Below are 23,620 nucleotides of genomic sequence, written 5' to 3'. Positions count from 1 at the left end.
TTCAGAGAGAGGAAGGGAAAGGGAGAGAGACAGATAGAAACATCAATGATGAGAGAGAATCATTGATCGGCTGCCTCCTGCACACACACCCGACTGGGGATCGAGCCCGCAACCCAGGCATGTGCTCTGACTGGGAACTGAACTGCAATCTCCTGGATCCTAGGTCGAAGCTCAACCGCTGAGCCATGCCCAGCTGGGCTCTCCTATGTTATCTTTTAGGAGTTTTATAGTTTTGTGTTTTATATTTAAGTCTATAATCCATTTTGAGTTAATTTTTGTAAGGGGGGGTCTAAGGTATAGATTCACTTGTTTACATTTGAATGTCTAGTTGTATCAACACCATCTGTTGAAAACTCTATCTTTTCTCCATTTCATTGCTTTTGCTCCTCTGGCAAAGATCAGTTGAGGGCTATATATGTGTGGGCCTTTCTATAGACTCTATGCGGTCCCACTGATCCATTTTTTTATTCTTTTGCTAATACCACACTATGTAGGTATTGCAGTTTATAGTAAGTCTTGAAACTGTGTTATTACTTTTAAATTTTTATTTATTGACTTGAGAGAGAGAGGAAGAGGAGAGAGAGAGAGAGAGAGAGGGAAGACACATCGATTGGTTGCCTCCTGCATGCCCCTGACTGGGTCTGGGGATTGAACCTGCAACCCAGGTACATGCCCTTGACCAGGAATCAACAGTTTTAGGTTCACAGCAAAACTGAGTGAAAAGTACAGAGAGTTGCCACATATCCCCCGCACCCTCTCTCCCCTGCGTGTAGGCCTTCATTTATCAAGAATATTTTTACTGGATATAGATTCCTAGGTTGACAGTATTTTTTCCCATTGTCTTTCTAATGCTTATTTTTAAGCTTTATTGGAAAAGTCTACAGTAGCACATAGTCTAGGGTTAGAATAGCCCTACTAACACATGGCCTTATTGGGGTCTCAAGTGAATGCTCAGAGTCTCTAGTGAGGTCTTCTTTTGATTCTGGCTAATAGAAACTCTTTTGTCTCCCAGTGCTGTGAGACCCAGTAGCTGTTCTCTGATGTGCTCTGCTTGGGTTCCACCTCGCTACAACATCAAAAGTGCCAGCAGGCAGAAGGCCTGGGAGACAGTGGGATTCATTTGGGGATCACAGTCTTGCATTGCCTCTTGTACAACGTCCCAAACAGTAGCACCACTAGTTTGTCCAGTTTTATAGTTGTTCATGGTGGAAGGGCCATGCAGGATAGAATTTCAAATACCATACTTATGTAACTCATTCCCTGCTTTAATAGGTATTTTGGTTGTTCTAAATGCTATTATAGCGTAATGATTAAGTGGGCAGCTCTGGGTTAAATTCCTAACTTTGCTACTTACTGGCTGTGGGTCCTTGGGGAAGTTATCAGCTGGTTTCCCCCATTTGTAGATTGGGATAAAATGATAATCACTTCATAGGGTTGCTCTGTGAAGTATATGAGATACTGTAAGAGAAGTGCTTAGGACAGTTCCGGGAACACAGTGACTATGGAAAAATTTTGCTATTATTATTCCAGGGTCTTACTTTTTCAAACAATGCTACCATGACCATTCTGGAACATATTTATTTGATTCTTGTGCAAGTCTATCTCTGGAATTCCTGGGTCAATGGATGTAAGCTTTTTATAAGTTTGTTAGATATTGCCAAATGCTTTCTTAAAACACTGCACTAAATTACCATCCCACAACTTGTTTTTCCAAACTCTTGCCAAGTCTAAGAGACAAGGCCATACCTCTACATTTTGCCAATCTGATGAAAAGTACAACCCTTTTTTATTTTTTAAAGACTAGTTTATTCATTTTTAGAGAGAGGGGACGGGAGAGGGAGAGAGAGAAACTTTAATGTGAGAGTGTAACATTGATCAGCTGACTCCTGTATGCCCCCCACCAGCCTGACTGGGGAAGCAAACTGGCAGCCTTTCAGGGCACAGGACGGCGCCAACCAACTGAGTCACACAGGCCAGGGCAGTACAACCCTTTTAAATTATGGGCAGGGTTTGAGCACCTTCTCATGTTTATTAGCTCTCTATACAGTTTTATTTTCGTATGAACTACTGGTATCACTGATTTTGGTTTATTTTTTTCGTATTGATTTCATTCATTCATTCATTCATTCATTCATTCATTCATTCATTCAACTAATTGTATTGAGTACGTATTAGGAAGACAACAGTGAACAAGTCTCTCCTTCATGAAATTTATAATCCAGTCAGACAGATAGAAAATTAGCCAAGAAAGAATAAAATAATTACAAGTCCTGTGAGAACAGAGGATGTTACAATCATGAGGAAGCCGCAGTAGGGGGGTGGGGGTGGGGGGTAGGGCCTGTCTTCCTTAGAAAGTGTGATTGTCATGGAAGGAGCATTTGTAAAAATGAAATGCAACCTGGGAAGAGATGGCTGAGGAGAGAATCATGGGGCAGCGGGGGATCATGCTTCAGGCAGAAGGAACGGACATGTGCGAAAGCTCACTCTAGAAGGAGCTTAGCCCGTTTGGGGGGCAGAAAGGCCACGTGGCCGTAGCGTACCTGGTGAGGGGAAGAGAGCCACCAGGCGAGACTGGAGAGGTAGGCAGGTGCCACAGGAGCACGGATTTTATTTCAAGGGCTATGGGAAACCAAGGGCAGGTTTTAAGCAGGACACTGACATGAGCTTAAATTCTCAAAGATCACGCTAGCAGCTTCGTGAGTTGATAGAAGGGGGTCAAGTGTGGACAAACACTGGAAGGCTAGTTAGGAGACTGCTGCAGAAATCTGAGTAAGTGACAATAGCTTGGGTAGAGTGGAGAGAATTTATGGTATTTCTGAAGGTATGGCCAGCAGGACTTGGTGATGAATCAACTGTGGGGGCTCACCGAGAGTGAAATTTCAGAAGTAACTCCCAGGTCTTCGGCTTGTCCCACTGAGCGAACAACGCATTGATCACAATGGGGGAGATGACAGGAGAGCAGGTTTGGGAGGTGAAATGGGAAATGCAAAGTTCAGGCTTGGACATGCTCACTTGGAGAGGACAGTAAGACATCTCAACGGAAGCGGCAAGAAGGCACTGGATACGTGAGTTAGAAGCTCAAAAGAGTGGTCTGGATTAAACATACATTTAATGAGAAAGACTTTTCGTGTTACTTCACCATGAAGCCTGAGAGTAATTAAATTTAATGATGTGAACACTTAGAGGTGTGCCATCTATAATGGTTTAGCTGTTAACTAGACTTATTGTGGTGATCGTTTGGCAACATACACAGATATCATTTGACATGTTCAAAGGTCGAATCATTATGTGCACACCTGAAAGTAACGTAACGCCACATGTCAACTGTACCTCCATTTAAAAAAAGAGCAATGGCCCAGCTGGGCATGGCTCAGCGGTTGAGCATCGGCCTAGGATCCAGGAGATCACGGTTTGATTCCTGGTCAGGGCACAGGCCTGGGTTGCGGGCTCGATCCCTAGTGGGGGACATGCTGGAGGCGGCCGATCAATGGAGGACTCTCTCATCATTGATGTTTCTGTCTCTCTCCCTCCCTTCTCCCTTTCCCTCTCTGAAATCAATAAAGATATATTAAAGATATATATATTTTTTAAAAAGAGCAATGGATTAGAAAATTTTAAAGCATGATTTAGCAATGAAAAGATCTTGCACTTATGTCCGGCCATTCTGTCAAAAACACGGTGCACATTCAATGCACGTTCTGGAGTCCGAAGGCTGGGAAGAATGAAGACACATTTAGCAGGGAGGGGCAGGGGAAGGGGCGGCCTCTTCATTGAGGAGCCCTCCTCCCACAGTTAGGAGTCCTTCTCTGCCAGGGCAGAATCACTTGGTCACATTTTTACAAAAACTCTAATCTCCTCACGTCTTAAAAACAAAAATAGTTGAGATGCCATAGTACCTGGGGAAGGGGTTCCTCTTTTCCAGGGTACCACACTTAGCCTTTCTGAACTGGGGCTTTTGTTTCAGTACAGTAAACAAATAAAGCGTTTAGCACACTGCCTGGCATGTTGTAAGTGCTAAACTGCTCATTGCAATTATTAACATTAGAAAAAAGAACCCTGGCCTGAAAGCCAGAGCTTCTGGATTCATTTCTTGGTGGCAAATGACAAAAGAGAAATTCTAACTAGTGTGAGTAATAAAAGGAATGTATCGACTCACCTAGCCTGAAAGACTAGGCAGATAGGTCATAAAACTAAATTGCTGTACAAACCGGGGCCTCTGGAAGCAGCCACTCAACACTTTCTATTTGTCTCTGCTTTTCTTCCCTGTTGGCCTGATTCTCCTGCTGCAGAAAGGTCTTCTCCCTGACAGAACACATGGCTGTGCCTGCTAAGCAACCCTAGGACAAAGACCTCCCGCCCGTGCCCTGCTTCCATGAATTAGCCCAGGGAATGAATGGCTCCAATGGGCTTGAGGCCACACATCTAACCCTTGGGCCAATCACTGTTGTCAGAGGAATGAGACACTGACTAGGCCTAGGTGTCACAAGCCCAGCGGTGGATGTTCCTGTGGGAAGTCACAAGCCAAAAGCAACCAGAGACCACATCAGTATTCCTGTCTACCACTTCCCTGCAGGGTGTGAGTTCTCAGACTTCTCGGCCCCTCGTTTTCTCACGATAAATGGGACTTTCTGACCCATCTCACCTCATGTTCTGTTTTGTTTGATAAAACGGAATAAAGAGTGCAAGGTTTGCTAAAATGCCATATGTGTACTCACTTAGCGAATGGTATTGGTCAGGCTGAACCACTTCAACCAAGCTCATTAGATGGCAATTGATTCATTTCCGGCGAATGTCAGAACTATTTAAATAACATTCAAAAGTTTCAACAATAAAAATGGCATATATTCAACAAGGGTGTCCAATTTAGTTACCTTAAAATGGCAGGTCGGGGGACCAATCTAAGAGTTATAATCAGAAGCACTATCTCTAGATGAACAATCATCAGAGGTCTGGCATCTTGAGTGAAACTTTCATCAAAAAAGGCTCAGACAGCTAGTGCTGGAAGGAATCTGAGACCAGAGAGGTTGGCATGACCTCCAACATCACACAGCAGTTGGTGGAATAGCAGGGGTAGGTCCCATGTCTCTCAAATACCAATTCTTCTATTCCACCACATTCCCTCTCTTCCTTGCTCGTCCTGTTGAAATTTGACGAATCCCTGTCTAACTATGAAATGCATTAGAATAGAATTTGATTGCAGTTTGATAATGCAATTATTTAGATAGAACTTGGGGGCATTGGGAGACTCCCGGGAGATATCCAGAGTGGTTTTACTGTATGTTTAGAGCTCATAGTGTTGGAGGTGAGGCAGCTGGCCTGGGAGCAGCAGAAATACATTTATTCCTCTCATGTGCTGGTGACAGCAGCTGCAGTGAAACTAAAGAACACACAGTAAGTGCTCAATAAATACACTCTGCTGACAAGCAATTTGGCAACAAATAACAAGAGCCTAAAATGTTCTAATCATTTGATCCAATAGTTATACATGTAGAACTAATCCTTAGAAAGTGTTCAAATACAAACCAATATCTGTGTTTTTGTAAGAGTTCACCCCTGCAGCTGGAGTGCCCCAGGGGTGTCACATCAGAGATCTTGATAGGCAGGGCTAGAGAAAGGATCAACATACCCTTGGCTAGAAATTACTACATCCCTCCTTGGAAGAGGAAAAGAAAAGGCTAGTTCAAAGTCCAAATTCTTATTTCATGGATGTAAAAATGCCCAGGTTCCTACAAGATCATCAGTTTTTGGCCACGCGCAGACGGTGGTTCTTTGTGTAGGTTGTTCAATCAACAGTGTTGTGCCAGCAGATGGCAGGAAAGGCTGGACTCACAGCAGGGTGTTCACTTAGAAGAAAGCAACACTAATGATCCACACAACTTCCTGAGTTTGTGCCATATCACAGAAAGCCTTATCAGTTCAGTGATTCTAATTAAACTCCAAGATAATCTAATTACATTTAATTTTGTAAGCATACAACAGTGATCTCCTATTTGGTGTCTATTTTTAAATAAAGTTTTGATTATGGGCAAAAAAAAAAAAAGTTCATCACTGCACTATTATATGTGCAAAGACTTCTAAACAAATGTCCAACAGCAGGGAAAGGGACATCAGGGTGTATGTAAATGATGACTTGTTACAGTGAAGTAAACTATCTCCTTACTGTAAGTATTCTAAGCTGAGCCTCCGTTTTGTTTTCAATAGAGATCCTTTTACTGTAAAACTGCATAAAAAGACCAGCAAAAAGCTGCCAGGGTTGCGTGGGGCACTGCAGACCAATTCCTGGGGGCCTCTGAAGTTCGGGGGCCACTGTTCAGGCCTCCCTTCTCTCATTTTATATGGGTTGGGATAAAGGCCTGGGAAGAAGGTGCTCCAGAGAAGCTACAACAGCAAAACGACCCTGCCACCTCTCCTTTGAGCCTGGGTGGCCTAATATCAAACACATTTATTGAACCCACTGCTAGAAACTCCTGCAGAGAGGAACTAAGGGTATAAATGAGTCCTGGGGTAAATTCCAGCCCAGATCACCTATTTTTTGCATGGGGCTCCAGGTCTTTGGATCTCAGTCACCTTATCTGTAAAATTGTGGGTTTCACATAGCAGTCTATAAGGTGTCTAATAGTCAACACAACAAGATTGCCTTAAGGAAACCCATGAGTTCTTCCTCCATGAGTCCCTCATCCCCCACCTCCTGTGTCCTTAGAATGTGGTAAAGTGAAAAAAAAACTTGTTTCTAGCTCTCCCTTTGCCTCTAATACAAGTGTGATCTTGGGATCCTTTCTCTCTTTCGTTTAAGCACTGTACCTAAAAACTATTAGAGACACTTCAACTGGTTGCCTCCCACACTTGCCCCAACAGGGGTCAGGGATGGAGCCTGCAACCAAGGTACATGCCCTTGGCTGGAATTGAACCCAGGACCCTTCAGTCTGCAGGCCGAGGCTCTAACCACTGAGCAAAACAGTCTAGGGCAAGATTATTTTTCTTAAAACAAAGACTGATTCAGTTAACTTTATTTGTACTTACTGTGTGCCAAGCATGGTGCTCACCTGTCTCCATAAAAGACCTAATTTCACAGAAACTCAGATACTAGGAAAATGGCTTTGATCTTTAGTGGCCTGAGGCGCCGTCAATCCAAGGAAGGCTGCAGTAGGCACTGAGCACCACCACTATTCTTCCTCCTACACCTGTTGACTTTTATGTCCTTGGACTATTATGTCCCTTGTCAAAACAGATCAAAATGTGAACCCACGCCCTGGCCTGTTTGGTTCGGTGGTTGGAATGTCAGCCTCTGGACTGAAGGGTCCCAGGTTCAATTTCGGCCAAGGGCATGTGCGTAGGTCACAGGCTCCATCCCTGTTCCATCCCCGCCCTGGTTGGGGCACGTGCAGGAGGCAACCAATGGATGTGTCTCTCTCACATCAATGTTTCTTTCTCTTTCTCTCCCATTCTCTCCCTTCTCCCTCTCTCTCTCTCTCTCTCTCTCTCTCTTCTACTCTCTCTGAAAAGCAATAGAAAAAATATCCTCGGTTGACAATATTTTGATCGTCTCCTCAGCCATTAAAATTTCATCACATTATTTTTAATGTCTGCATACTGCTTCAATGAATATTTTGTTTAAAGATATTTGTCCAAAAGGATCTCCTTAGACTATATCCCTAAACGTGAAATTATTTGGAACATTTTTAAGGTTCTAAATAAAGTCGCCAAACTATTTTTCCAGAAAGGTCAATCAATTTACATTCCCACTAGAAGTATAAGTGAGCTCCTAGCCCACAATACCTTCACTACAGGAATAATGGTTTAAGGAAGGTCTTTTACTTTTTAACAAGATTAAGCAACTTTACAGAAAAATAAACTTAAGAATGTTAAAACTATGAAATGTCTCATCATGTCAGACTCTTCTGTTATTTAGTACCCATGGGATTCTTACATAATTGTAATTTCTGAGTCTATGCTACTTTGGGTTCTGCCTTTTTCACTGCAAAGTATTTCCTACCTACAATACAGTTCACATCCTGGTTCTCTTTAATCCCTCTGTAATTCCTCAGTATGCTAACATCTCCCAGTGAGCTTGATGATTTTCTTATTGTCAGGAATTAGTCCTTTCTAGTTTTTGCTATTAAGTTTGCTACAAACATCTTTGCAGTCTCCTGACCCCTACTTTCCCAAGGGTGAAATTACTTGATCAAAGAGTACAAATAATTTTGTAGCTCTTGTTACACACTGTTGAGTTGCTGGGCAAGGTTTTTTTAGTTTAGTTTAGTTTTTTAAGGAAAGTTGGCTGTACAGAGGAACAGCTGCATGAACCATTTTTCCTGAGTAAGGTATAGCCGGCCTTGCAGCTTAATTGGAAGCCAGGTCACATGAGCTTCCCCACAGGGACTTGGGAAGTCCCTTCTCCAATTTTCTTATCTATAAAGTGAAGGATCTGGATTGAATGGATTAAAGTCCTTTACCAGAAATCTAGCCATATTTCTCCCAGTCTGTTCTATATCACCCCGACTCTTAGGGGCTCAGACTTAGTTCAGTGCATGGGATAGGCTCTGCTTCCTTTCCCTTGTCTTCAGAGTCCCATCGAAGTGCCCCAATGCTAGTGTAATCAGAGGAGACACAGCAGAGTATAGGGGTCAGAGCACAAGAGCACAGGCCAGTTCTAATCAGCCTGCCACTCACTAGCTGTGTGACAAAATAGCCTCTCAGTGGCTCAGTCTCCCTCTGTAAGTGAGGTTAACAATAGTTCCTACCTTATAGGGTTGCCACGAGAATTAAATGTGTTAATGTTTGCAAAACACTAAGAATAGCTGCCTGGCACTAAAATGTTTGTTGAATAAATGAAATGTAGCCCATAAACTCTGGTTCTCCTCATATTGCAACAGCTACTTGGCTGGTGCCCCCAGCCTCTGGGTGCTTTCCTCCTGCTTCCTAAAGCCCAGAAGGCTGAGGCCCAGACCTCTAGACTTAAAGGCCTCCTACAGTCCAGCTGCCTCCAGGATGGAGTAGATACCTCAAGCTTGAAGACCTAGGCTTTTCACACGGGACTTTCTAGAAGTCCCCCTCACTTCTTTTTATTTAAGGATGCCAGTTGATTTAAAAACAACAAAAATAAAAACCAACAAAAGAGGCAAACAGGATTACAAAAATTGAGGGGCATTTTAAATGTTATATGAGCATTAAAAGCAGTATTGGCAAAGTATTAACACTCGCCCCCACCACCACCCAATAGACCATGATTATGCCGTTCACAAGATAATTACCAACGGTTCTCAGAGCGTTGCTTCAGGCCGCACAACAGGTGGAGCAGCGTGCGGAGATAGGCAGGAGTTTATCAGGCGCACGCGGGAGGGTCTCCGTCTGGACACCGGTTCACAGCTAAGGATGATGCCCCTGGGTCAGCCTCAGCCCCGGGACGGACAACCTCGGGTGCAGGAGAGCTCCTCTCCACCCACCTCACCACGATGCCTCACACGCCAGACCGACCGCCTCCCTCGCCGCCCCGCCCCCGGCCGCGGGCCGCGCCAACTCCTATAGGGCGCAGAGCCGCCCGCGCACTCCGAGTCGCGGTCCTCCGCTAGCGGGCCTCGCACCAAGGAGCCTCCATCGGAACCCTTATCCGGCCCGCGGCGCCTCCTGGAAGCGAAAGCCGAGTCGGGAAGTGGATCCAGCAGCGCCCCGGGTGCGGAGCCCGCGAGGGGGCGCGCGGCGGCGCCCGCTCCGGGCCTGCAGCTGCCCGCCCTCCCGGCAAGGCGGAGGCTCGCTCCCCTCGCCACGCGGCTCGACTCCTGGGAGCGCGCGCCGCGGGTCCCGGCGGATCCGGCCGCGGGGGCTGAACACCCCGCGCGCAGGGGGCAGGCTCCGGACGCGCGCCAGCGGACGGCTCTCCGAACGCGCGAGGTCGGCGCGCGCCTGGTCTCTCCTGTCCTGCGGGCGCGCGACATCGCCAGGCCAGGATGGCCCCTGAGACCCCAGCCCAGGGGCCGACCCCGCGCTACTTCACCTGGGACGAAGTGGCACAGCGCTCCGGGCGCGACAAGGAGCGGTGGCTGGTGATTGAGAGGAAGGTGTACAACATCAGCGAGTTCACCCGCCGGCACCCCGGGGGCTCCCGGGTTATCAGCCATTACGCCGGGCAGGATGCTACGGTGAGCGATGCCCGACGGGCACAGGGGAGGAGGCGGGGCCCGGCGGCCGCGGCCGGAGGCTCGGTGCGCGACACAGGAAGTTTGGCGCCCACAGCCGAACCAACTAATTCGGGGGGGAAAGCGGAGGTGCCCGAGCATACCTGTTGCCCAGGGATTGGGTGTGCTGTGGACACGAAATGCAAGCGCCGGAGAGGCTGTGAAAATGAGTCGGGAGAGGGATGGAGGCCGACAGCGCACAGACACAAAGGGGCCGCGCGGCCCCGCGTGCGTTCCGGCTGTGGCCGCGGGTCTGCGGTCTAAAGGTGTGGGCCGGTCCTGAGCAGGGCTCGGAGGGAGGAGATCGGGGTTGCAGGGCGCTGGGACAGCGGTGCTGCCACGGCCGAGGGAGGGGAGAGGTCTGTGGCAGAGGGGTCGGCGGTGCTTGGGAGGGGAGCGCCGCCGCGTCTGGACTGAGGGTGCTGGCCTGCACTCGCGAGCGGAAGCAGGAGCGGGACCCACCCTCGGGGAAAGGGCTGAGGAGGGAAGCCCTCTGGCGCCCGCTGTCTCAGGAACCCCCGCACGGGGTGAAGGCGGGAGGGTGGGGAAGGGAGCCGATCCGGCCCGAGAGGGCTAGCGGCTGCTCGTGCACCGGGGAGAATGGGAGTGGCGTGCTGAAGGCGGGAGAGGGGGGGGCTTCAGGCCAGCGGGGTCCCCAGCTAATCCCTGCAGCGGACAGCTTTTTGTATTCCCAGCGGTAGTCGCAACCTTCCTTCCCTCCGGCCGCCCAGCGTGGTCAGCGCGCCCCCGCCCCGGTCCTTCTGCTTCCCTTTCTAGACCACCTGGCTGTCGAGCTAAAGCACCTGGCGCCTCCCTGCTGGGTTGGAAAGCTAGGGATCACCCCTTGGGACCCAGAGGTTGGAGCGTTCGCTTCGCCTCCTGCCTGCCCTTCCCCGACATCCTTCCATCCTGTGCCCAGCAGCTTGACCTCTTCCGCTGTCCCCACCCTCCGCCCTTGCCATCACGAAGCGCGCTTCGGGCCATCAGGGTTTCCGTTATGTCGCAGGGGAGCGCCGGCCTTTCAAGGTGAGGGCCCGCCTTTCCTTCGCCGCGGGCCTGGGGGACGACGCCAGAGCTCGCGCTCGTCACCCGGAGCGACTCTGCTGGAGCTCAGACCTTGGCCCTAGGCCAAGGCCGGACCCGCGCCTGCGCAGAAGGAGCCGACTTTAAAGCTAGGACCTCAGGCCGAGTGATTCGAAGCTCTAGCGCCTCGGCTGGGACAGCGATTGGTCCGGCTGTGTGGTGCCACTGGCCGCCGGCTCCACCCCGGTGCCCACCTCTCTGGCAGATTTCCCACGGGCCTGGGGCCTCCGGACCAAGCGAAGGCTCTTACCGTCAGGGACCCCACTTCGAATAATCAAAATTAGCAGCCCTGGAGCAGGGTGTGGTCAAAGTGCCAGGGAAATACGGAAGGCCACCCGGAACAGCATGCTGGGGGAAGGAGGAGAAATGCAGAAGTTCCCCAGTTCTGATAGGGGGAGCCTCATCACATTTTATTGAGAATGCTGGCACAGAGGGGCTCAAGTTCCATAGAAAAAGAGAATTCTCCCAGCCCCACACATCCCTTATGTTTCTCACCAATACCTAAATTCATGCGTAAAAGTTGTCCCTAGAAATGCCCAGAGGAAAGGCCAGCCCAGGGAGGTCTTTCAGTGGTCCCTCCACCTGTGCTTCCTATTGGTTGGTGTGGTACCTTTCTTACTAGACTACAAATGCTGGGTGATCCTGAGCTGTGGAAACCTAGAAAAGGTCTGAGCACCCTCAAAGGGCAGCTGGCTGGAGGCAAGTGGTGTCTGTTTGAACTTCAGTACAACCTCTTGCTGGATCAGGAGGATTACCTTTGGTGGGAGCCCTCCAAGAGACCAGGGGGCCTGGGCTGGCTTTCTCACTGTTTTGCCTTCTCTCCATCCTTGCAGGATCCCTTTGTGGCATTTCACATCAACAAGGGCCTTGTGAGGAAGTACATGAACTCTCTCTTGATTGGAGAACTGTCTCCGGAACAGCCCAGCTTTGAGCCCACTAAGAATGTGAGACCCTGTTTGCTGTTTGGGGACCCTGTGGTTGTTGAGGGGCAGGGGGTAGAAGGAAGGCCTAGACAGGATCACAGGTAACTACAGTCAGTGGTTCTTGGGAGTTCTGATTCTTCTGTATAGTCACTGGGTCACAGGTCTAAGGGTGTGGGGCTTTGGAATCCATAGTTCTCACAAGGCCACCACCATTACCATAATCATCATCATGAGACCTATCTTGAGCACATACTGGGTGCCAAGCATAATCTCATATAATCCTCAAACATTTACAGGTGAGAATACTGAGGCTCAGAGAAGTTAAGCAACGTGGCCAAGGATCATACTGTTAGTAAAGGGCAGAGCAGGGTCTTGAAAAGTCTAACTTCCAATGACCATGTGCTCTTGGGCATGATCCCATAGCACCTCCCCCTGCCATCCTTCCTCAATCTTGTGGTATTTTTATGTAGGACTGTGGACTTCCTACTGCTACCTCAGTGGACTTCCACTGCTACCTCGGTGGGATGTCCCTGAGCACAAGCGGGCCCTGCTCACTAGCAGTGTCATTTTGCAGCTGGAGGGAATAACAACTTCTCCCTCTTTACTCTTTCTCAGAAAGAGCTGACCGATGAGTTCCGGGAGCTGCGGGCCACAGTGGAACAGATGGGGCTCATGAAGGCCAACCATGTCTTCTTCCTGCTGTACCTGCTACACATCCTGCTACTGGATGCTGCTGCCTGGCTCACACTATGGGTCTTTGGGACATCCTTTGTGCCCTTCCTCCTTTGTGCACTGCTGCTCAGCGCAGCTCAGGTGAGACACCTTGGCTTGTCAAGAGCACAGCATCCCTAGGGAAAGCTCTTTGTATCCCTCAGGAGGCCAAGATGCCCTCCCCTCTGATGGGCAGAGCTGAGGACATGTGGGAGAGCTGGTGCAAAAAGAGAACACACATTCCATTGTTTGTGGCTTTTGCCTGCTCACTAGCCACTTGTACACATTCATTTCCCTCACTGCCTCTCCAGATGCTTCTCCCAGGGTTCCCTTCTTCCTGTGGAATTTCTCCTCTGAAACTTCACATTTCTTCAAGTGTGCAAAGAAACAGGATTCTGGTTTATCAGCAAAGCTTGGCTTCCTCCCCACCACAAGACCGCCCAACATGCCAATAATGCCTGGGTTCTAATATTTAGCTGTCTGAATCCATCTGCCAAGCCTCTGAGTTTGTTACTTTCTGTCCTTTCCTGTGGTCTGATGTTTAGTCCATTGTAAGTCACAAATCTTCAGAGCTAGGGAAACTAACAGACAGGGAAGGGAAAGTGCTTTGACCCAATTTTCACATGAATTAGTGCCAGAGCCAGAGTTAGGGCCAGACTTCCCAACTCCTTTCCTGATATACTCAGTTAGGGTACTGCAATTATCATAGGCCTAGATGGGTGAGGTTGAGAGGCTGAAGCAGCTGCTGAGGTCAGTGAGAGGGACACTGGGCTGGCTGGTGGGCTGCTCTCAGCACTAACCTTTCTCATCCAGGCCCAGGCTGGCTGGCTGCAGCATGACTTTGGGCACCTGTCTGTCTTCAGCACCTCTACGTGGAACCACCTGCTACATCATTTTGTGATTGGCCACCTGAAGGTCAGTGGGATTGGGAGGGGCTTTCTGAAACCCTGGCTAATGAAGGACTACCTGGGGGGAAGGGGGCCACCAGGCTTTCATACTCATGTCCTCGCTTTTCTGTAGGGGGCCCCTGCCAGTTGGTGGAACCACATGCACTTCCAGCACCATGCCAAGCCTAACTGCTTCCGCAAAGACCCAGACATCAACATGCACCCCTTCTTTTTTGCCTTGGGGAAGATCCTCTCTGTGGAGGTGAGCAGAGGTATCAGTGGAAAGGTCTTGGAGAATGGAAATCTGCCAGCACAGAGGGCTTTGGGGGAAATGTTCACAATGCTGTCAGTGGGGGAAGACATTGGGGGCTGGCTACCTGGCTGTTTGGAAGTTGTGAGGCAACAGGCAGTAAACGGGCTGCCCAGGACAGAATCACCTGTCCTCCCTAGTGAGTTCAAATCAGCAAAATAGTTATTGTATAAAGGTACCACATGCTGCTAAGGAACCAAAGGGCTCCTCCTTGAAGGTGATCGATGGCCCTTGTCAGGTGCTTTTTTGACATTCCTCCCCCAGGCAGCCATCCCTCTGCCCCACACACTATTCCTCTCTCTTACCCTTTGATGTCCTACTGTGTCACAGTCTTCCCCATTAAGGGCTTGACTGTCTTACTCTTCTTTGACACCCAGTGCCTGGAACATTCATTCACCAAGTAATTCTTCCCACCCACCTGATCCCAGTCTCACTTCCAGGGTGTCAGTGTTGGGTTTGAGTTGTCATCTGAGGTTGTGAGCAAAAATCGTAACGCAGCTGCTAAAGGAAGAGTGCCTTAGGGTAGAGATCTGGTGAGCTTTTAGTGAGCATAATGAAACAGAAGGCTTTGAATGGTCAGCAGAGTTCTGTGAAGAGTTAATGTAGCCCTGATTGGGTGACTTAGTTGGAGGATTGTCCTGTATGCCAAGAGGTTGAGGGTTCATTCCCCAATTGGGGTGCGTATAGGAGGCAATTAATCAATGTTTCTCTCTCTCTCTCCATTCCTCTTTCTAAAAATCCATTAAAAAAAAAATATCCTTGGGTGAGATTTAAACAAAGAAGTGAATGTAAAAGCCTTTGTCCTGAGGCTCTAAGCTGCAGTCAGAGTTCTGCCAGGTCTCCTTCCACCACTTTATGGTATTTCAGCCTGCCAAGAATTGTTAAACACATTTCAGTTCCAGGTGTGAGTTCAAGGTGGCCTGACTCTCCTCTCCCCTCTGGCCATGAGAAGAACTCTGTGCAAAGGCTTTGGCAGCACTGGCTGTCCTGGGACTAGGAGCCCCTAGCATGAAGCTTGTGTTTCACCTGTCCGTAATGTCCTAATTTTCCCACCTCCTAAACAGTTACCTATTTGGTTTGCTACATGCCCAACACTGTGTTCTAGTCAACATTGTGTGGATGATGAACCAGCCCTGGCCCCCACCCGGCTCAGGTGGCTACTTTGAGAGCATTGTGGGTTATTTATTGGGCAGAGCATGGAGCTCTTGGTAGCACTTTTGTTGTCACTGTAGACAGTTAAAAAAAATGGGAGTCTAAGTGGAAGGGAACCTTCTCACACTACTGCCTGTATTGCTTCTTGGCACTAGGGTTTTAGAAAATTTCTGTCCTTAAACACTAAAAATAGAGAATGATCTGGGACCAAAAATAGCCCCCCCTTTTTTTGGCCTAGTTATGAGGTTGAAGATAGGCTGCCGGTTAGTATGTTAGTAAATGCCTGGGCTCCAGGCTGCTTGGGGCTTGGTTCATCCCCTCTGGGTATAGTTTACCTGGGCATTGATCCCTGTGCTGATCCACCTCAGTGCCTCCCAATTCTCTTAGAGGACAAGAGGTACAGGGGACACTTTCTCCTAAATATAACTCTTCTGGCTTCTGACATTCAAAGCACAATGGGGCAGTTATTAGGGTTACAGTGGCATGTGATTGCCATTCAGTGGACAGGGCTCCCTTATAACTGTTCCAAATTAGGAAACGAGTTCTGCCCCACCCACCCAGCAAATAAGAGATGCTCCTCTTCTAGTTTCCCCCCTCAGTTAATGTTGCTTAGGGTGGGATGATCTTCATCCCCACATCAGCAAGCTGTGTTAATAATGCTTCTAAAAACACCTCAAATCCGTCGACTTCTCCAGTTCCACTGCTTCCCCTTCCCAGGTGTTGTCCATTTAGGGTCTAGATCATTGTTCCAGCCTCCTCACTGGTCTCCCTACGACTATACCTGCCCCCTACAGTTCATTTTCTCACTGCCAGCCAGAGAGCCTTTTAAAGCACAAAGCAGATCATGGCACAACCATTGAAAGCCCCCCAGTGGCTTCCCATCTCCATTGGAATAAAATCCAAACTCCTTTCCATGGGCTTACCAGGGCTTTCTAAGGTCTGGCATGATTTGGCCATCCCTAGTTTTCTGGCCTTTTCAACTATTCTCCATTTTGTCTACTGTTCCCAGTCACACTGACCTTATTTCTGTCCCTTGAATATCTCAAGCCTTAGTACTGGCTGTTCTCTCTGCTGTAAATGCTTCTCTGAATTTTTACATTGCTGGCTCCTCATCATTCAGTTCTCAGTTCAGAGGTCAGCATCTCAGGGAGGCCATATCTGACCACCCCAGCCAAAACACCACCTCCCTCACTTTCTGTTACATTTTCTTATTTTTAATCTATAACTACCTTGAGCCCTGTTTAAAGATTTATTACCAGCTTCCTGGCAGATTACAAATTCCATGAGGATAGGAACTTTGTAGTTTACCTCTGTATCCTCAGTACCTAGAACAGTGCCTGGCACATAGTAGGTGCTCAATAAATACTTGTTGAATGACTAAATCAGTTAATAGAGAAAGGATTCGCCATTTGGTTGAAGTGCCTTGCACAGAATAAACTCAATAAATGACCTGTCAAAACAGGTAGTGGACATATGAAAGAAGAATGACAGGCATGTTGCTCTGGATAGAGTTCCTCTCTGCCCTGTAGTTGTCTGGTTGCCAGAACTAAGTGGGGCAGGAGGAGCAGAAGGAGCCATCAAGTGAGACAGCAGAGCTTTGCTGTCATGTTTCTGTAAGCTCATGCTAGGGGTTCCATGCTGGCTGGTTGACCTGACAGGCCCAACCTATCTCTTTAGCAGCTGAGCTTACAAAATAACCACCACCCACTGGGAAAAACCTTGCCAGAATCTTCACACTGCCAAGTTGTTTTTGGTACCCTGTCTACAAGTATTTGCCAAACTCTGCTTAGTTTTCAAGGGGTTTTATAAAGCTCATGTTGAAGTCAGGGGAACAAAAGATTTTGATAGGAAATAACAGGGGCTGGATGTAGAAGAAATACTGACTTATGTAGGGGTAAAAATGGTTGTTCATGGAGACTCTGGTGTCAGAAAAGTACCAGATGGAAGAAAGGAAGGGGAAAAGGTGGAGGGGCCTGGAAACCTTATGACAAAGGTATCTTTGGATAAACATGAGGAGTCCTGAGGATTTGAAGACACTTGTGTACGCACCTCATGTGAGCATGGGCTGTTGAGCTGCATGCCATGGTGTGGCGCATGCCATGGTGTGGCACACGTGGCTTCATGTGCCAGGTGCTGGAGGTAAGACTGCGCCTGCTGGAGCTTTCCAATAGCATCAACAAGCTGACATCCCTGGAGCAGGCCTAAACTCCTGAGCAGAGAACAGCCGAGGTCAAAGGGGGAAGAGACTGGTGACCGGTCTGGGGGTGCTGATCTGTGTTTGCTTTTCTTCACAGCTTGGGAAACAGAAGAAAAGGTACATGCCGTACAACCACCAGCACAAATACTTCTTCTTGAGTGAGTGATCCCATTCAACCCCGGAGACTCCCTTGGGAGGGGGCACCGGAGGGATATGAGGAGGAAATGACTCTCCAAGGGATTATAGTCTTTTAGGTGAAGGCTGGAGGAAGTACTACACCCAGCAGGTTACTCCCTGCTTGGGAACAATCTGCCATCTCAGCTAAGGAGAGGTCATTTGTGCTGGGGGCAAACTAGTTCCTCCAGTCCCACCCTGGTTTCCACAAGAGTGGTCGGGTGGGGCATCCTAATTAAAACCTCACCTTGAAACTTGTCAGAGACCTCAGTCAAGGTGACTTAGTGGGGTGTAGTCTAACCCCCAGGGATTTGTAGATATAGCCTTGGGGGGTTGGGACCCAAAGAGGGATTGGAGGAGCTGTTGGAGAATGGAGAAAACATTTCTGTAGTTGTCTTAAGCTCTTTCTGAAGACTGCTATATGTTCCCTGCTTTAAAAATCTGCGCCATAATGCTTTGAGTTTTAAAACTCCTTTAAAAATTCAAATTTTTACAGGAAGGAAGGGGATGATTCCATTGATCCCATTGTAGTTCAAAGGAATTTATCCTAACTGCCTATTACGATCCCTCCCTACTGGAGAAAGAGGGATAGGGTAGAGGGTAGAGCAGAAAGGTCCAGAACAAAGAATGTTAGAATGCACAACACCTCAGAATAAAGGAGCCATGGGTAGGCATGGTAATGCAGGGGTTTGCGGAGAAGGGATGCATAAGAGGAGATGGGACAGCACATTGGATGCCATCAACGTCTTCAACTCCCAGGGTTAAGAGGAGCCCTTCTGCCCTTTTTCACAGCTGACCTCTGGAGCTTTGGGTTGGGAGGCACAAGCTCATTTCCCATGTCCAAGGAAGTGAGCTTTTAGCCCATGAGGCATCACCAGGGCCCCCCCATCCCCTAACACACACTTGCACACACTTTCCTGCTCCTGTCCCTTCACCTGCATGGTGGAGCAGCTAGAACACAGGGCAGGTGATTGCAAGGACAGGCATAGGGTCAGCAGCAGGACAACTTGGGGAGTGTTAGCTGTCACCTTTTAAAGGCACGGGAGCAGAGAAGTTCCATGTATAGAGCTTGAATTTCCCTAGCTGCCCTCTTCCACTGGAAAAGATTCCCACTCCCACTCCCACCCTCCTGGCGTCCACCTTCAGTGCCTGATGGCTCCACTGGGTTGAGGAGTGCCAAGGCAGCTGGAGAGGCAACAGGAAGAGATGGCAGAGGCCATCCCTCCAGCACCAGCCAGCTCATTAGTGACCCGCATGCTGCTCACAACTCCTCCCTGTCTCCATTTCCTCCCCAGTTGGGCCCCCAGCCTTGCTGCCTCTCTACTTCCAGTGGTATATTTTCTATTTTGTTATCCAGCGGAAGAAGTGGGTGGTGAGTATCCATGGCCCAAGAGTCCCACATCCTTTGTCTCCAGTACCCTGAGGGAAGGAAAGGAGTTCTCCAGGGGAAGTCCCACTGAGATTTACTCCAGGCCTAATTTAGAGCAAAGTAATAGAACCAGGTATAGATCTTCCTTATTTCTAGGTGGGATGATTTGGGCTCAGCCGGCAACCTGACTCCCAATGCCCTATTTCATTCAGCAGTATCTCCTGAGGTTCTTGTGCTAGGCATAAAGCCAGGGGCGGGACGAGTAAGAAACAGCACCAACTCCCAGGAAACTTCTGATGAAGCAGGATGTGGTTGACACCAAAGAGGCTTAGGCAGAAGGTTCTGAGATTCCAGAAGGGGCCTGGTGATAAACAGCTGGATGAGAGGCATCAGAAAAGGCTTTATAAAACGTCATATTTCCAACTGGCTTTGGAGGACAGACAGGTGGGGTGGAGGGAGGGTGGACTCTGAGCAGAGAAGCTGGGAAGTGAGGGGCAGATTTTCCACTGGACATTTTGTGGAGGACTCAAGTGTCAGGGGAAGAGTCTGGTGCAGAAAAGCGACCGGAGATTTGATAGGGTACTGGCACAGACTCATCCACAGTGCTGGGAGATTTATTTGGCAGCATGATGAAGGGTTGAAGGACTTAGATGGGTTGGGAGGAGCTGGAGGCAGGGAGACTCTGTAGGCCATGGCACCCATGAAGGAAACAGGCAAGGAAGGCTGGGAGTGCTACTAGGAATGGAAGGAAGAAGTGGTACTAGATATTTCAGGATTGGGCACCTGGGAGGGAATCTGACGGTGACTGAGTGTTCCAGTGTAGGTACCCAGGAGTGCCCACACCATGCAAAGAAATATGTGAAGTGAGAGGAAGAGGAAGAGGAAGAGGTGCTTCGCGCTAGTTATAATGCTCTGCCCCTCACTGCAGGACTTGGCCTGGATGATCACCTTCTACATCCGCATCTCCCTCACTTATGTGCCGTTGTTGGGAGTGAAGGGCCTCCTGGGCCTTTTCTTCATGGTCAGGTAGTATTAGATGGGGGAGTAGGGATTGGCAAAGAAAAGATGTTTGGGAGTAACCAGTCTGGTCTGGGGGCTGTGCTGGGGCTTTGGGTAGCAGCAGGTGTTCCTTCCAGGTGTTGGCCCAGGAAGGTGGCCAGGCTGGAGCAGTTATCTGAGGGAGAGGGAGAACTCTGGGCTCTGCTTGTACTGTTTTTGTTTGTGTTATACCCCTAGGTTTCTGGAAAGCAACTGGTTTGTGTGGGTGACACAGATGAACCACATCCCCATGCACATTGATTACGACCGGAACAGGGACTGGGTCTCCACCCAGGTAAGGGATGGTCACTTGGAAGACCTAGGCATGACACAACTAAGAAAAAGGGTGGGTGTGCAGAGACGCAGGGCAGGGGGTTGTGTGTGGGGGGCGTGGTGCAGTAGCAACAGAAGTTCCCAACAGCATTGGCTCATTAGCCTGAAGCTTTCCTTGCTACCATGTAGAGAAGGGAATGACCAGGGACAGTCTCACAGCCCCTCCTCTGACAGTTTTACCTGGAGACGGCTGGACTGGTCTTTGCATCTGGTACTCAGAGCCATGCTCTCCTCCTCTCCTTTTCCTCCAGCTCCAGGCAACATGCAATGTCCACAAGTCCCCCTTCAATGATTGGTTCAGTGGACATCTCAACTTCCAGATTGAACACCAGTAAGTAGGGAGACCTGGGGAGCAGGATCTTGGTCAGGGTCCACATGTGTTGGGGGCGGTGGGAGCAGAGTAAGCTGCTGACTGTCCTGTTCTCCCTGAAGTCTTTTCCCCACGATGCCTCGACACAATTACCACAAAGTGGCTCCCCTGGTGCAGTCGCTGTGTGCCAAGCATGGTATAGAGTACCAGTCCAAGCCCCTTCTCTCAGCCTTCGCAGACATTGTTCAGTGAGTATCTGAGCCTGGGAAGATGGCTGGTGGGGAGGGAAGAGGGCGGGGCAGTGGGGTTGTCCAAGTGTGGGGTTGGAGCCATAGGAAGGTTTCCCCAATGGAATTAAAGTCACCGAGGCAAAAGCAGGGCACTCTATCGGTCTTGTGGCCAGGTCAGTTCTTTGCTCTCGGTGCCATGGCCCAAGCTTTTTCTCAAAGGGGAAGAGAGCGTCCACATGGAAAGGGGCCTTATGTCATGGAGATAGGCTTCCAAACCTCTCTAAGAGCTTCTCCACTACATTTCTGGTGGGTGGTTTGGCTTTGGGGCTCAGTCTGTCCCTGTCTCCCTCACTGCTTGCTCCCATCTTATCCCTACAGCTCACTGAAGGAGTCAGGGCAACTCTGGCTAGATGCCTATCTTCATCAATAACAACAGCCCCCCCATCTGGAAGAGGAGCCTCTGGAGCCAAAGCAGAAGGGAACTTGAGGGACAATGCCACTACAATTCTAATATTCAGAACGGGTTGGTTTGAGGAGAAAAGGCTCTGGCTCAAACCTCTCCCCTTTATCTTCCAGGCAGATTTATGACCCAAAAAGGGTGGGGGAACAAGCAAGCCCCCTGGAAGAAAGGATGGAACTGTTGGGACAGGGATGTGAGTTTTGTTTCTTTTTTCTAGTGTGTCAGATGCAGATGGTTGGTGAGCAGAAAGGGAGTCAGGAAGGTGTTAGAAGAATAGGGAGGACCAACTGAGCCCAGAAATCAGGAGATTTAGCAGTAAAATTCCACCCAGGAAAGGGGTGAGCTAATTTTCCTGGTCTGCTTCCCCACCCTTGCTTGCAAACCTCAGACGTTTTCAAGCTTGAGGGAGATAGAGCCCCTGAACCCTTGGAGCAAGATTTAGAAAGAGCATCACTGCTTAAATCGTGAGGCTTGGCATAATGCAGTGCCTGGGAGCTTGGCTCACTTTAGGGCTGTGACCTTCTTTTGCCTCAGGCTCCAGAAGCAATTTCTCCACTTTTAGAACTAGGCAGGACAAAGGCCAGGACTGTGGTACTGAAGACATCTGGCTCTGGAGGATCCTGTCACTACTGATGTTGGTCCCATGTTCTATCCGGAGTACCAAGGGAGCATTAGGTCCTAGGTCTTGCCAAAATGGCTAGCAGGGTTGCTGACCATTAAAACTCCCTTCAGCTTTGATTCATCTCTTCTAACCAGCACCTAAGGAGCAAAACAGTCCTAAGACAGGGAGTCCAAGTCTTGCTCCATGAACAAGTGAGCAGAAGGGGCAACTTAATTTTCTCCTCCTTAGAAACGAATGGGGGCTCCTAATGGTTCCTCTGTGCTTCCCTACCTATAATTCCAAATTTAAAACAATAGCAGTCAGTGAGCACAAGTGACAGGCTGGGAGATACCGAATTACCAGTCATGAGGAAAACACAAGTTTGATCATGGAGAATGTAAGGGCTATAAAAAATTTTAACATAATTTACAGCATTACTTTTGAGCAGGAGCAATGGGGTTAAATGTAATAGCTTCATAGTTCTAAACTAGAAATAGGAAGATTAAAAACAGAAGTGATCATCTGTTGCTGTCATTAGGCATCTTACTCTGTCAACTCTGTTCAAGTATCTTTCTTTGCTGGAGACCAGGTAGGAATTTAGGATAACCTCTCATCAGTCTAATATTGAAATGCGTTTTTTAAAATCTGTTTTTTAAAAGATAAAAACAATTTAACTGATCTCTAGAGAGCAAACACTGGAACGTGCCCCAGGAGTTTCACCTTAACCCAGGGCTTGTCATCAGCATTCACACCCTGTTCCCTCCCACACCCATGGCTGTTCAGTCCAGGTGAGAGGATTGTTGGCCTGTTCAACAGCATCTACTGTAAGCATATTGAGCATCTGGGACACTGGGAGGAGGGAACCTCAAACTAGAAGGACAAAGCAGAGCTCTGGGAGAGTTTGCATTTAGTTTTGGGAGATAAAGGTCTTAAGGCATGTTGGGAAGGGACTTGTAAGAGGGACCACTTATGGAAAAGGGTATCATGATTACTTACGAGGCTTGTCAAAACAGAAAAATTAAAAAAAAAAAAGATGGGGGAGAACAGGTTGCAGAAGAGTTCAGATCTTTTTCATTTGGGCAGAACCTGGTTTAAATTAGAAGCAGAATTGAAGAGTTCTGTTTTCACTGGCTTCCTCACTGCAGAGTAGGTGCTGATCCTTCTCCATCCCTCTGTTCCCTGCCACCTAAGGTTGGGGTGTTGTGTCACCATCTTGATAAGCTATCTATCTGGCTTTGGGCCTAGGCTGAGCAAACCCAGCGAAGCTTATTGAGCCAAGTCCAGATCTTCAGAGCACCTCAAACATGTGGCCTTTTCTCCTTAGCCTGGACCAGTGTGTTCTCACATGGCCAATAAGAGACACACAGGTGACAAAAGGCTCATACTACTACATGAGTGATCTCAAATCTAATGATAGCTGAGAAAATAGGCTTAGATAGGACAAGTCACCTCCGGTCACAGATTGTGGCAGAACTAACATTTAAACTCACTTTTGAAAAACTCCCGACTTCTGTGTTTGTCTTTGTTACTTTCATCTCCTACCACTTTGTCAGAGGCATTTTCTTTAACTAAGCCCAATGTCAGTACCCTTTTTGTACACGCCAATCTTGTTACCACATCCTGATGGAGTAAAGCTGAAAAATAAAGTTAATTTTGACCAAATGAAGGCT

The 23,620-nt window shown here is 48.5% G+C and overlaps 1 protein-coding gene across 2 annotated transcripts; it reads left to right on the top strand.

Annotated features, from left to right (window-relative positions):
* The first annotated feature begins 9,898 nt into the window (after positions 1-9,898).
* Positions 9,899-23,612, top strand: FADS1 (fatty acid desaturase 1). Of its 2 annotated transcripts, none has more exons than XM_016200471.2 (12): positions 9,899-10,136; positions 12,089-12,199; positions 12,794-12,991; positions 13,703-13,804; positions 13,910-14,038; positions 17,533-17,593; positions 18,905-18,981; positions 19,907-20,004; positions 20,215-20,311; positions 20,601-20,680; positions 20,782-20,907; positions 21,268-23,612. In XM_016200471.2, the coding sequence occupies exons 1-12, from the start codon at positions 9,945-9,947 to the stop codon at positions 21,317-21,319; spliced, it is 1,323 nt and encodes a 440-aa protein (XP_016055957.1). In that variant the 5' UTR covers positions 9,899-9,944; the 3' UTR covers positions 21,320-23,612. The 2 variants fall into 2 exon arrangements, with proteins under 2 accessions (XP_016055957.1, XP_016055956.2); XM_016200470.2 differs by lacking the exon at positions 9,899-10,136 and adding an exon at positions 10,336-10,438.
* The last annotated feature ends 8 nt before the right edge of the window (positions 23,613-23,620 follow it).

The sequence above is a fragment of the Miniopterus natalensis genome, chromosome 11, assembly GCF_054644295.1.
Source record: "Miniopterus natalensis isolate mMinNat1 chromosome 11, mMinNat1.hap1, whole genome shotgun sequence".
Classification (NCBI taxonomy): Eukaryota; Metazoa; Chordata; class Mammalia; order Chiroptera; family Miniopteridae; genus Miniopterus; species Miniopterus natalensis.
This window is presented reverse-complemented; position numbering and strand designations above follow the sequence as displayed.

Excerpts from the sequence above, each read along its gene's own strand:
- FADS1 (XM_016200471.2), top strand. The coding sequence starts at position 9,945 with ATGGCCCCTGAGACCCCAGCCCAGGGGCCGACCCCGCGCTACTTCACC. Across the intron at positions 12,992-13,702 it reads TGCTGCTCAGCGCAGCTCAG|GCCCAGGCTGGCTGGCTGCA; the intron begins GTGAGACACCTT and ends TTTCTCATCCAG. Across the intron at positions 20,908-21,267 it reads GCCTTCGCAGACATTGTTCA|CTCACTGAAGGAGTCAGGGC; the intron begins GTGAGTATCTGA and ends TTATCCCTACAG.